The sequence below is a fragment of the Lycium barbarum genome, chromosome 4 (genome assembly GCF_019175385.1).
Source record: "Lycium barbarum isolate Lr01 chromosome 4, ASM1917538v2, whole genome shotgun sequence".
In the NCBI taxonomy this organism is placed as follows: Eukaryota; Viridiplantae; Streptophyta; class Magnoliopsida; order Solanales; family Solanaceae; genus Lycium; species Lycium barbarum.
The window spans coordinates 140,145,512-140,159,177 of record NC_083340.1 but is presented as its reverse complement, the minus strand read 5'-3'; the positions used below and the strand labels follow the sequence as shown (position 1 = coordinate 140,159,177).

Below are 13,666 nucleotides of genomic sequence, written 5' to 3'. Positions count from 1 at the left end.
CCATCCAACTTGTAATGTCCATATCTCCTTACCCCGATGCCCGATTGAGGAGCCGCTTGTTCCGTTGGAAACTATACTTCCCGAACTTCATTTTAAACTTTTGTTTTACTTCAAAATTATTAATGTACTAGAACATATCATTTCTTCCATTTAGACCAAAATTTTCGTATCAGACCTTGCCTAACTTTCTTCCAAAGCCTCGGAAGCTTAACCTCCTTAATCCTGGCGTAACTTTACTCTTCCTTTGGCCCATACTAAGCCATCTACAGTTTTGGTAGCGCAAAATTTTTCCGGGGTGTAACAGATATAAGGAGTAATATATGACAAGATAGAACCCGGATCAATCAACGCATAAACATCATAAGACGATACTGTCAATATACCTGTAATACATTAGGGTAGGTCTCAAGATCATGTCGTCCGGCCAATGCATAAATATGATTCTGGGGACCACTCAAACTAGAGGCTCCTCCTCTGCCCCTGCCACGGCCCGCTGAAACCTGGGAAGTCTGCCCTACGGGACGCACGGATGTCGAAGAGCCTGCTACTGAACCTGTGGGCTAGGCCCCACCTCTGCCACTCACCGAGGGACAATTACACATCATATGCCCAGTCTGGACGCAGCCATAGCAAGCATCCGAGCCTCGGCGACACTGACCCAAATGTAGTTTGTCGCACAGGCTGCATCATGGTGCCGAGGGTCTCCTCTGGCTGGAATCGCCTCCGAAATGGGGGCCTGAAAATCTCGAGCACTGGCCCTGTCCAGAATAAATAGGGCGATCAAATATTCAACCCGCGAACCGAGGAGGTGCACTAGCTACAGGCTGTCCCGAATGTCTAGAATGATGTGGTCTCTGGCCCCCTCTATATTCACCGCTCGTACCGGCAGATCTGGCCCTCTTACCATATCCCCTATCAACATCTCGCTCACCCCTGTGTGGTTGTTGTTGCTCTTCTAGGTTCTAGGAATGGGCTTGAATACGCGAAATGTCCATTCCTTCTAGGAGTGAAGCTGTCAAATAATCTTTAAACAAGTGTGGCCCTAAGCCACTCACGAACCGATGTACCCGGTCTCCCATGTCTGCTATCATGGCCGGAGCGTATCTAGCCAGTGAATTAAATCGGAAACTATATTCCCGAGCACTCGTGCTTTCTTGCTTGAGATTCAAGAATTTATCGGCGTGAGACCGACGGACCTCAGGTGGCAAATAATGACAAATAAAAGCATCCACAAACTCTTTCCATTTCGTGGGAGGGTTTTTTCCCCTCTTGAAGAAATCCAATTGTTATACCATAAAACAACTACATCACGGAGTCTATAGGAAGCCAACTCCACGGACTCAGTATCAGAAGCATGAATTATCCTCAGCGTTCTCAACACCTTATCAATAAAGCCCTGCGGGTCTTCATTTGGTTTTGACCCGAAAAATTCTGGAGGATTCAAGCTCATGAAATGACGAGCTCGGGCACTAGTCGCCCTATCACCTGGACCCGCACTCTGCCGCTGAGCCTGAACGACAACTAACAGAGTCAGCAACTGGACTACATCTCGTAGGTCCTGATCTGGAGCAATAGAGGAAGGGGTTGGGGCCCTGTCATGCCCTTCTGCTGCTGGAGGAATATGAGTGGCATGCGAGGGAGTAGCACTCTGGGCCTCGCTATGTCCTAACTCAGCTGGGGTTCTCGACTGGTACCTTCTCCAGCGACGCCTAATATTGCGCGGATTTGCTTTTTCCTTGGCGGCATCACTGAAATTATAACGCACAATTAGGATAACAGGAAATATTACATTATAGCTCTATCGCACGATCTATAAGGAAGAGGGACGGTCATTGTTCCTAAATGCCCCCACAGCCTCTTATTTATAAGTGTGGCGCGCTTCACACCCATAAACAAGACTCTACCGGATACGGCTCGTAGACACACCTTAGGACAGAACTGCTCTGATACCACTTTTGTTACGACCCAACTAGAGGTCCATGATGGGTACCCGGAGCTAACTACCAAGCACCACTCATCATGCTACTATCGTGCCCAACCTGCACACACATAATCTCCAATATAATGCTTACTACTACCAATTAAACATAAACTATTCCGCAAAACATGCATGTATACATAAGTCCTCACGGCACAAAGGAATAATATACAAAATGTACACTAAAGGGGCACATAACATTTACTACCCACTCATATGTATCTACGAGCCTCTACCTAAAGCACTGAAGTCATAAAGACGGGACAGGACCCCGCCATACCCAAGTATGTACACAAAAGAACATATCAAAAATTGCACCTCCGGAATAGGGAAGTGCTCTTGTGCAAGCTGATCTGGCTCCTAGGAATCTGGGTCGTCCCCTTGTCTACCTGTGGGCATGAACACAACGCCCATAAAAGAAAAGGGCGTCAGTACGAACAATATACTGAGTATGTAAGGCATATATAGTAACATAATAAGAAAGTACATAAAGCATTATAAGAAGAATAACTGAAACTGCGTGCCTCTTGAGACGGAACCATGCATGCTCACTTTTACTGTGTAAAACATATCATACATGCATACATGAACTGTCTGAGTCAATAAGATCATTAGCCCGCGTCCGGGGTAATCATCTCACGCCTCCCACTAGTGGTGTCATGTCCGTGCCATAAAGACACGGTGTATCATCATTATGTACATAACATCAAGCATGCATGCGAGCTCAAGTAAAAGCTATAGCGCTATCAGAGTGACACAACGTCGGGAACCTCCGATTATGTTATGGAACATCAACATCGTCATGCCTCGCCTTGAAAGAACTAGTATCATGAGGTGAGGCAACAACAAAGAATGACATCAATGAAATCATAAACATAGAAATGTCAGGCTCATGAAAGCATAATTATCATCATCACTATCATAAAACATATCTCGTAAGAAGCTCTTAAACATCTTTGACTTCGTCTTCCGGGATGTAAGAAGGTCATGGGAGTATAGAAAAGAATTTGTAGTATAGAAATCATGCCTTTGAATGAAGGGGACTAGCCTTAACATACCTTTATGTCTCCTTAACGATATCGGCTAGGCGCTTTCCCTCCGAGCTCACAATTCTACATACACAAGGGTTCGTACTAGAATCAGATAATCGAAAGTATATATACTTAAGCTTAAACTAAAACGGCTAAGTCTAATAAAAATTGGGCAGCATTTCCTTTGCTTCAACAACTTTCCCCATATAATAAAACAACTCCCAAACACCATAACAACACCCATAATATCGTAATACGTAAATTCCTTCGAGTTAGACATTATTCAACTTCCAAATTCACTTTCAAAATCCTCCATAACCATAACTATAATGCAACATCATGTTCATCATTTACATAATACTTCCTCAACATCGTTAGCGTCATTCGTAATAAAGTTATACTCATATTACACCATGAATCATGACTCAAGCTATCTTTCAACTCAACATACCATTATTTGCATATTTGAGCTCATATTCCATATTCTTTTTCTAATTCAAGTTCTTCAACTACTCAATACCATCGATAACATGAAATAATTGTAAAACTCACCTTTGATTACGTAGGGATGATCTTTGGATGGAAATACTCCTCTTGAGAAAAGCTCAACTTAATACCAAAGAGATTTTTAGCTTCTATCAACCTAGGGAGCATTCACACCCTTGATTCTACCAACTCTTGATGTTTGATCTTAGATTTTTCCTTAGATATGTGCAAGTATGATGTGAAGAGGGTTCTAGAGGTTTAGAGAATGTTGGAGAAGTGGAAAATGAGAAAACAATAAGAAGGATCGTGTATATATAAAAATGGAATTCGGACCCGACCCGAAATCTACGGCCTACTATACAGACCGTATTAATTATACGGTCTGTATAATGGACCGTACATTTCCTCCAGAATGTCGTCCCTCTCTGGAAGGGTTCTACGGACAGATATACGGGCCGTATAAATTATAAGGTCCGTATATATGACCGTACAACCCACAATTTTTTCCGAATTTGTCCTCGTCGTTTTGTTTGATCTCAAATCCTTAGGGAACCTTCTTGGCACTTGTTTAACGCTTCATTAACGATCTAAAGAACCTTATAACTCATCCTCAAAACCTTGCTAAATATTCGTTAGCTCAATAACTATAAAATCTTCCCTAAACACAACTTATACTTCGCTCCTTTTGACGAACCTAGCTTCACTAAGTCATATAACTTAAAAATCTTACCGTATATACTTTAAGGTTTCCAAATACCCTTTTATAGTCATGAGAGCTTCATGTTCGTCTTAAGCTTGCGCTAGTCTATTTACGACATAAAATTTTCGAGGTGTAACAGCCAGATCTGGCGGACTGATTTTTTTGCGTTTGCCGGTGCTTTCGCCAATTTTTCGCTGTCGGTGACGGTGATAGCATCCATGTTAATATTTTGTTTGGTTTCACTAGATTTAGTGGTGGTCGAGGCGGCGCCGGTGAAGCTCCGGTTCGGCAAATCTGGCCGGAACTATTGGTTGTTGTTGTATTCATGAATACACGAGTGTATTCACTTTTTTGAGTTTTTTTTTGTTAATTTTTTAGATTGTATTCATTTATTTAGGGTGTATTTTGTTAATTTTTGGTGTATCTATATTTTTATGTATTCAGTTTTACTCGCTTTATTCATTAATACAACGAGCCCTTTTATGAATACATCTTAAATTTTTAGATTTGTATTCATTTTTTTAGGGTGTATTTGTTAATTTTGGTGTATATATTCAGTTTTACTCACTGTATTCATGAATACAACGAGCCCGTTTATGAATATAGATAGTCATTTCATGAATACAGTGAAAAAGAAAAAAAGAAAAATCGTTGTATTCATGAATACAGCGGAAAAAAATGAATACAACGAAAAAAAAAATACGACGAAAAAAAATACAGTGGGAAAAAAATGAATACAGCGAAAAACAAAGTAGCTACACCATGTAAATATTGAACATGTAGCTATGCCCAATTTAAAACCCCTAAAATGTAGTCATTTATGTAAAATTCCCAACTTAAATATGCTAATTTCTACTATTATATTCACAAACATTTTGTTATCATCTTTTCAGTTATAAATATACCAATTTGAATGTACCATATACTTTTTAAGGTATATTTTCATGTACATTTCTTATACCATATTTCCATATAACATATCTTTTCATGTACTTTTCTTGATATTAATATTCAAATAATTTCTTTTAGTTACAAAAAAATAATTGAATCATCATCAAGTGAAATTAAAAAAAGAAGAATAAAAGGAGGAAACGAAAGGAAAAAAAGTCTTTTTAAAATGGTAGATGGAATATGGTATTTGAAGTTGATTTTGTTATGTTTATTTGAAAAATTACATTATAATGATTTTGAAAGAAAGAGAAAGTAAAAAGTGAATATGCATTAATGGTAGTAACTCCTAAAATTAAGTATTATTGATATTTTAGGAATGTAAAAAGTTGTATTTTTGTAATTAAGAAGTTAAAATTTTGAATAAGTTGTATTTATGTAATTTTTTGAAAGTAATTGTAATCTTTTTAATTATCATTTGAAAAAGTTGTATTTGTGTGACTTTCCCTTGATTTTATTGATCTCTCTCGAATAATCAAAAGGAAGCTCACCCTTTTCTAGTTTAAGATCTACTTTCTTTTCTTAACACCATATAAACCATGACAGAACACACAAGTTTGATGCTAGCTTACCTATTTCTTTTGGTTCTAACCCGATGTTCGTTATTTGCTTTAGGATTGGATTAATCCATAATCGCATCGAGAAGTTTCACGTTGAGATATAAATTTCCTATAAAAGGCGATTTCATTCCCAAAATTCAAATTCGAGACCTATGATTAATAAAGAAGAAATACTTATGCTATATTTTCAATTATAACATATACACAAAATATGGCCTATAACAAATTCACAAAGCAGGGAAGTGATAAAGAGAAAGAAATATAACATCTCTAAGAATATTGTATAAATTTATCAAACGGTCACTCAACTATATAGAACTATTTAATAAAGTTACTTAGTCTTATATTAATAAAGTCACTCAACTTTATGTTTTCTCTGACAAACTTACTGTACTTGAATTTAGGGAAAAGGTCAAAAATACCCCTGAACTATTTGAAATGGGTCACTTATACCCTCCGTTAAATTTTCAGGTCAAAAATACCCCCGCCGTTACCAGACGAAGCCACAAATACCCCTCTGGTTAACGGCCTTCCACTTCATCCGATGTGGCAGTGCCACGTGGAAAAAATTATCCACGTGGACTGCCACGTCAGCCTTTTGGAATAGTTCAGGGGTATTTTTGACCCCCCCCCCCCCCACCCAAAAAAAAAAATTAACAAAAGTTTTGAATTTTTTTTCTTTTTTCACCAGCCACCCCTCACCCCCGCCACCCCCACCCCCTGCCCAAAAAAAAATTTGATTTTTTTTTGTTTTTTAACCAGCCAGCGCCCCCCCCCCCCCCCCCCAACAAAAAAAATACATAACTTCTTTTCAAGATTTGTTTTTTTTTTTTTGGGTGGTGCAGGAAATAAAAAATAAAATTAATTTTTTTGGGTGGGTGAGTGGAGTAAGAAACCAAAAAAAAAATCAAAATTTCTTTTTTAAAAAAATTACTTTTTCGGTTGGGGGGGGGGGGGGGGGGAGGGGGAGAACCAAAAACAAAAACAAAAAAAAATTGAAAAGAAGTTTTGATTTTTTTTTTTTTCTGGTTGCTTACTCCACCCACCCACCCAAAAAAATTAATTTTGTTTTAAAAAAAAAAAATATTTGATTTTTTGCACCACCCACTCACCGACCACCCAAAAAAAAAAACTTGAAAAGAAGTTATGTATTTTTTTTTGTTTGGGGGGGGGGGGGGGGGTGTTGAGGGGTGGGAGGACGAGGGGGGATTGGTGTAAAAACGAAACAAAAAAAAATCAAAAATTTTAATTTTTTTTTGTTGGGGGGACGGGGGGGGGGGGGGGGGGGGGGGGTGGTTGGTGAAAAATCAAAAGAAAATATCAAAACGTTTTTTTTGGGGGGAGGGGGGGGGGGAGGTGAGGGGTGGCTGGTGAAAAAAGAAAAAATTTCAAAACTTTTGTTATTTTTTTTTTGGGGGGGTGGGGGTAAAAAATACCCCTGAACTATTCAAAAGGCTGACGTGGCAGTCCACGTGGATAATTATTTTCACGTGGCACTTCCACCTCGGATGAAGTGGAAGACCGTTAACCAGAGGGGTATTTTTGGCCTCGTTTGGTAACGGCGAGGGTATTTTGACCTGAAAATTTAACGGAGGGTATAAGTGATCCATTTCGAATAGTTCAGGGGTATTTTTTACCCTTTTCCATTGAATTTATAACTTCCGGTCATCAAAAAAACTAGATTTCACAAAATAAGCTGATTATTTATGCCACGTGAACCTAAACCCGCACTATATAATACCATATCAAAAGACACATTAGTTATAACCCCGCACCTAGGGGCGTCAATGGTACAGTTCAGACGGCTATTTTATAAAATTTATATCATGGCGATTTTTCAGTTATTTTATTTAGTATAACCAAAATTAGACTTTTCAAAACCATCCCATCATCTCGGGTTTTTTGGGTATCGGTACGGTTCGGTTAATTTTCGGTATTTTTTAAAAACAAAAACTTTATGTAAATATCGCTAGTAAAAGGTACATGATACCATACATACTTCGGTTGGACTTTGACAAAACTCTCTTGGCATTTTTACTGTTTAAAAGATGATGAATCAAGAAAACATGAATAACGACAAGAAAGAGATTGATCTCACTATTTTACAATAGTGTAAAACAATGTTTTTAAATCACACAAGTAGAACAAATCAATCAATATTTTGATTCAAGAACTGATTCTTTTTTTTTTTTTTTTGGTAACTAATTTTGTTGTATTAATCACCAATTGAAACATTACAGAAACATAGCTAAGCGACCACAGCTTGCTATCTAAAACAGTAAATATAGGACTGTCAGACTCCTATAAAACTCCCAACCCACTTAGAATTTGTATGCTAGTATTGTACTCCTAATCCCTGGTGGGGCTCGAACACATGATACATACGCAGTTTCCTTAGCTATCAGTTGCTAATGTCTTCTCCTGTCCTCAAAGATCCTTGCATTGCGTTCTATCCATACAGCATGAACCACTTAAGCAAATATCAACCTGAAAATCTTGGCTTGTTGAGACTTCCCTTTCCCAGCATGTACTGCCCAATGCAGATATGCTCCTAGTTTCTAGCAGCTAATGTTGATCTGCCCAGCCAGTGCAAAACTTTCTTCCACAGGTTTCTAGTGTATTCGCATACAACAAATAGGTGCTCCCTGGTTTCATTATGCGATTGACATCGCGAGCAAATGGGATTTACATCCATTCCCCATTGTAGTAGTTTTTCAGCAGTTCTCATTCATCCGTGTAAGTGTAGCCACATAGTGAATTTGGCTTTTGGTCTTGCATCATTGTTAAACATTAGGCTTTTCCACTCCATTCTCATATAGTCACCCAGTAAATGAATGTAGCAACCAGACCCAAATAGTAGCAAGAGTCTCATCACTCAAGAACTGATTCTACTAAGATTAAATATTCAATAAGAGAAATATAATTTAAAACATATGATGGGAAAGATATATAATAATATGTAGTTTGCTATCAAAAATCGTTTGAGTACCTTGTAGCTTACATGTTACTTATCGAGGTCCTCAAACTAATTTAGTTTTAATATATATGTAGCTTACATGTTACTTATCGAGGTCCTCAAACTAATTTAGTTTTAAAATATATATATATATAAGTAGTATAATAAGTTTCAGTGTTAGGACCTTAGGTGTTAATTATGTTGTCAGCTCATAGTTGTTTCCATCACCTCAGGCTCACGGTGAAAATTTTAATATTTTATTATTTTTAAAAATAAAATATAAAATATATTTATATTTAAATATATTCGGTACAGTTCGGGATTTTTTCGATTTTTTTTATAAAAGTAAAAACCAATTCAGTATGGTTATAAATTTATGAAAAATTGTCGGTTTTTAAAGAAAACCTAAAAATCAGTTCGGTATGGTTCTATTCGGTCGGTTAAGTCGATTTTTCAAAATCCATTGACACCGCTCCCACCTCAGTTCCAATGCGAATAGTTCTGAGTTGGACTAGGTTCGGCCGTACCAATGTCTCATATACCCTTGGGTTCACCCTATGAACTCCTTGTTATAGGACACAATGGATGACCTCTATATATGTTGGTGACATTTTTACCAATTGCCTCTTTTTGAGAAATATGTTTAGTAAATGATCGGTTTTTTTATTCTTCTTTTTTTAAAAAAAAAAAAAACTTATGGACCTACCACTTTGCTGGGGAACTATTTTGATATTGAGAGAATTTCGGTGTAGCGGTCTGTAGTCGTCGAGCCAGGAATTTAAATTGGGGGATTCAAAAAAGAAAATTCATATCCCACAGGGATGCAAAAAAAGATCATTTTTATCCTATTTACAATATAAATTTCCAAAGAAGGGGGGTTGGATTGAACCCCTTGCATGCCTCTGCCTCCGCCCTCTGTATGTGGCTGTTTAAGCTTCTAGCTAAAAATGTCATGGCAGAGCATTTAGACTTGCTCCTCTGCAGCACCAGGGTACTTTTTCGTGTTGTCAATGCTCGTATCGTTCCAATTCTTGAGCTCTTCTTCTGAGTCTTCAAGAGTCCTGTTAAGGTTTTGCGCCTTGTATTGGTGTCTCATTGAGAAAACTAGGAAAACCAAGAAATTGAGTATTCCGAGCACTGCTAGCGTCCAGTAGAATTCGTCCAGCCTACCGTTGTTCAAATTGCTTTTAAGCCAGCTTCCGTTCGTTACCTTATGTACAACTGACACTAGCAAGCTACTCATAAAAAATCCCATGGAGAGCGTGGTAAGGAATAGGCCGGTGCTCATAGATTTCATTCCTTCCGGTGCTTCCCTGATGAAAAACTCGAGTTGTCCAACATAGGCGAAAGCTTCACCAGCGCCAACAATGAAGAACTGAGGGACTAACCAAAAAGCACTTATGCTATAGTTGTGTTTTATGGCGTTCTCCCTTCTTTGTTTTTCTACAATAGCTGCAGCTACCATCCCGGCAACAGATAGTGTTAGTCCAATTCCAACCCTTTGAAGGCTTGTGAGTCCTTGGTTATTGCCCGTGATTTTTCTTGCAATAGGTACAGTGACCCTTTCGTTTATGGAAGTAAACAAGAGTATTGAAATAAAGAGAAAAAAAGAAAAGGACCCCGCTGGGACACCAAATTTGCCAACGTTTCGATTCATGAAGGTAGCTTGCTCGATGCTGAACGTATTCATCTGAGAATAAACCGTCCAGAAAAGTATGCACGTGGACCATATCGGAATCAACTTAAGAACCATTTTCACTTCTTCGACTTGAGTAACGGTTGATACTATCCATGGATTGTTTCTATTTTCATTTGCAACTGCATAATCATCAAGAATCGCTGCCTTGTCAAAACACCTGTTGATAACAATCACATACTGATTAGCTCCTATATGAAAAATGAAGAATACCTGCTTCTAATTTGCTATTGTGATTCATTTGGTTCTTGTTTTCAACCTAAAAAGTTCATTCAGTTAAAAAATCAAGTTAAGAATATTAAATTTTGCAGAAAATTTTGATTCAAAGTGCCTGTCGAAATAATTTAGGCTTTGAGCAAAGTCTCACATGGAAAGTTGAAACGAAAAACAAGCTGCTTATAAGGTGTCAAATACTCTCAGTGATGCCTTTCGGGAAAACCGTGCATGCTTGGCCAAAAGTAGATAATATTACACCATGTTATTAAGAGTATCTTTAAGCCAGTTTAGCCCATATGCCTATTACACCAATTTGTGTCTTTCCCCTTCCATATTCACTGGCCCATCCTTCTCATTAAGTTAGTCCATATTTTGACTTTTTATTGACTCCTTTCGAAAGAGGTAAGATCAGGTGAATATGAAACAATTATTTAAGAATTCAAAACTTTTTCATTGAACAAACATATGAATATGCGTGGATTGAGCTAATCCATCGACGTGAATAGCTCATGGAAGAAAATTACGCTATTTTACTATGGTCAGGGCAGTGAGATTTATGGAACCAATTATACCTTTATGTCTATCGTCGTAGAGCTGTTCCTAGGAAAGATTATTGGCCTCGGATTAAAAATAAGTGAGAAAACTTGAGCTAAATATGAATCTCACCTCAGCATTTCTGTATGTGGTACTTTTGCATTGTGATATTCATTCAAGAATCCAGGATCTGAAGGGTGAGAAAGCTTTCTCTTTCTCCAAGCCAAGAACAAAACTCTCCATATTATAGTCAAAGGACTTCCCTCTGGCTTCTTGAATCTGTAAAATTTTGTTCCACCAAGCAATACAGCCACTGCTAGTACCATTGTGCCAGCTGATATTCCATACCCCCACCCCCTTCCAACATTGTCTTGTATATACACTAACACAGTCACTGCAAACAAAGATCCAAGGCTTATGCAGAAGTAGAACCTGTTGAAGAAGTATATCATGGCCTTGTTCTCTTTAGGATTTGACGAATCAAATTGGTCCGATCCAAAACCGGACACGCTTGACTTTATCCCCCCACAACCGAGGGATATGGTGTATAATGCTGCGAAGAGGAGAGCGAGCTGCTGCCCACTGGCTTCAATGCAGTGGCCTTTTGATCTTGAGTCGCACACGGGCGGCTTCATACTTGGGACGGATGTTGCGAGTGTCAACAGTGTTACTCCCTGGTTATAGACACATTATGTTAGTTGAATGTTTAACAAGTTTCTTGCTTTGTTACTTAATCAGATGTTTGCCCTTTCTAATAGCTATAGCATCTAGTTACTTCATAAGGTAGCTTTGTGATTTTAGAAGTGTTGAAGACATAATCAAATAAATCAGAAGTGTGCTCTTTCTAACAACTAAAACGTTTAGTTACTTCATTAGAAACTTCGTGCTTTCACATTGAGGACATAATCAAATAAATCAGAAGTGAACTCTCTCTAATAGCTAAAGCCTCTAATTACTTCATAAAGTAAGCTTCACACTTTTAGAAGTTTTGAAGATTTAATAAAATAAATTAGAAATGTGATCTCTCCAACGGCTTAAGCATAATTCAATTTAATTACTCCTAAATTCAAATATAATAAATTCAACATGGTATCAAAAAGGCAGAAGTCCTGTGTTCTAGTCTTACTGACGCTCATTATCAAAAGGGGCTTCCACGTGTATGTTTCAATGTAAAATAATCAAAACCACAAATGAGGAGATGCATTGAAAACATCGTTAAATAAGCTAAAAGTATGCTCTCTCTAATAGTTTGAACTTACCACTGCAGAGATGCAACCAAAGATTCCAATAGTTGCATAACGGCCGAGTTTAGCATCTGCCAAGAAACCACCAAAGAGGGCAAGAATATTGAGTGTGCCCATGAAATTGGTGACAATGTTAGCAGAATCAGAGGATGGAAGATGTAAATCTCCAACCAAGTAAGTCACCAAATTCATTGATATTCCCATGACACATAGTCTTTCTGATAGCTCTGTCCCTGAAACAGATAAATTAACATTTTGAGTACTATGACAAACATTTTTGTTATTCTCAAGAATAACAAAGTTGATTTCATGGTGATGGAGAGCATACCTAGGATTAGCCCTGCACCAAGCCATCCTCCAGTACGCGATTTATCGACTGGATTTCCACGAAAATCGACTAGAGCTCCATCAGTTGAACCATCTTTTTCAGCATGGTAATGAATAAAACCCTGTGAATGAATGATAGAAAGAAAGATAACATAAGATACTTAAGCATAAAAACATTTGTATTTTTGAAATGAAGTGATAATAGCTGAGTTTAGCATATTACCATTGTAGTGCAATTGTGTTCACAAGAGAGAAAGGGCAGAAGAGAGATATATAGAAGAGGATAGTTAATTTGAGGAATAAGGAGGGAGGGAAGATATATTTATAAAGCAAAAAAAGAGAGAAAATGAATGATTAGGCAAAGAGTTGGAAAAGGTAGGCATTAACACAACAGAGCCTTCATGTTAAATATCTTCTAGATCAGGAGGTAACTGACTGATTGAATCATTGAAGGATAGTTTGTATGTGGAAGGATCATTATGTGGTAAAAAAGTTAACAAACCCCACTGAGAAATAAGATTGAAATATGTCATTTATTTGATCAGAAAGTGTTTCTTATCTCCACAGCAACAGGATCTCTATGGGACCAGTTGCCAGAGTTTTTCGGTTATCCCTATTTATTACTTTTACAAATTACACATGGTTTAATTTGAGGCTTTGATGCTATCTCAAATTGGTAATAACATGTGGAAAGTGAGGAAACTAAAAAATTTACACTGTAGGTTGCTAGGACTCTTCAAAACGCCAATAGATGTGTGTTAGATCCTTAAAAAATAATGCATTTTTTTAGGATACATAATGCATTTTTAGAGGATTAGACACGGATGCAACATCGTTTTTGGAGAGTGCTAAAGTGGTAAATATTTGAATCCCAATAACAGAAAAATCCTCATTTAAATAGATTCTTTTTGAATTTATTGTTGATATATGGAATTGGACTCCCGAACTTAAGTGATGCAAGATGAAATTACAACGGATAGGCATATGTCA

General features: G+C 37.7%; 1 protein-coding gene across 1 annotated transcript; it reads right to left on the bottom strand.

Annotated features, from left to right (window-relative positions):
- Positions 1-9,368: 9,368 nt before the first annotated feature.
- Positions 9,369-13,156, bottom strand: LOC132636671 (protein NRT1/ PTR FAMILY 6.4-like). The gene is made up of 5 exons (XM_060353640.1): positions 12,900-13,156; positions 12,678-12,798; positions 12,365-12,582; positions 11,238-11,779; positions 9,369-10,515 (listed from the first exon to the last, which is right to left on the bottom strand). Exons 1-5 carry the CDS (start codon positions 12,900-12,902, stop codon positions 9,624-9,626), a joined length of 1,776 nt encoding a protein of 591 aa, XP_060209623.1. The 5' UTR covers positions 12,903-13,156; the 3' UTR covers positions 9,369-9,623.
- Positions 13,157-13,666: the final 510 nt, after the last annotated feature.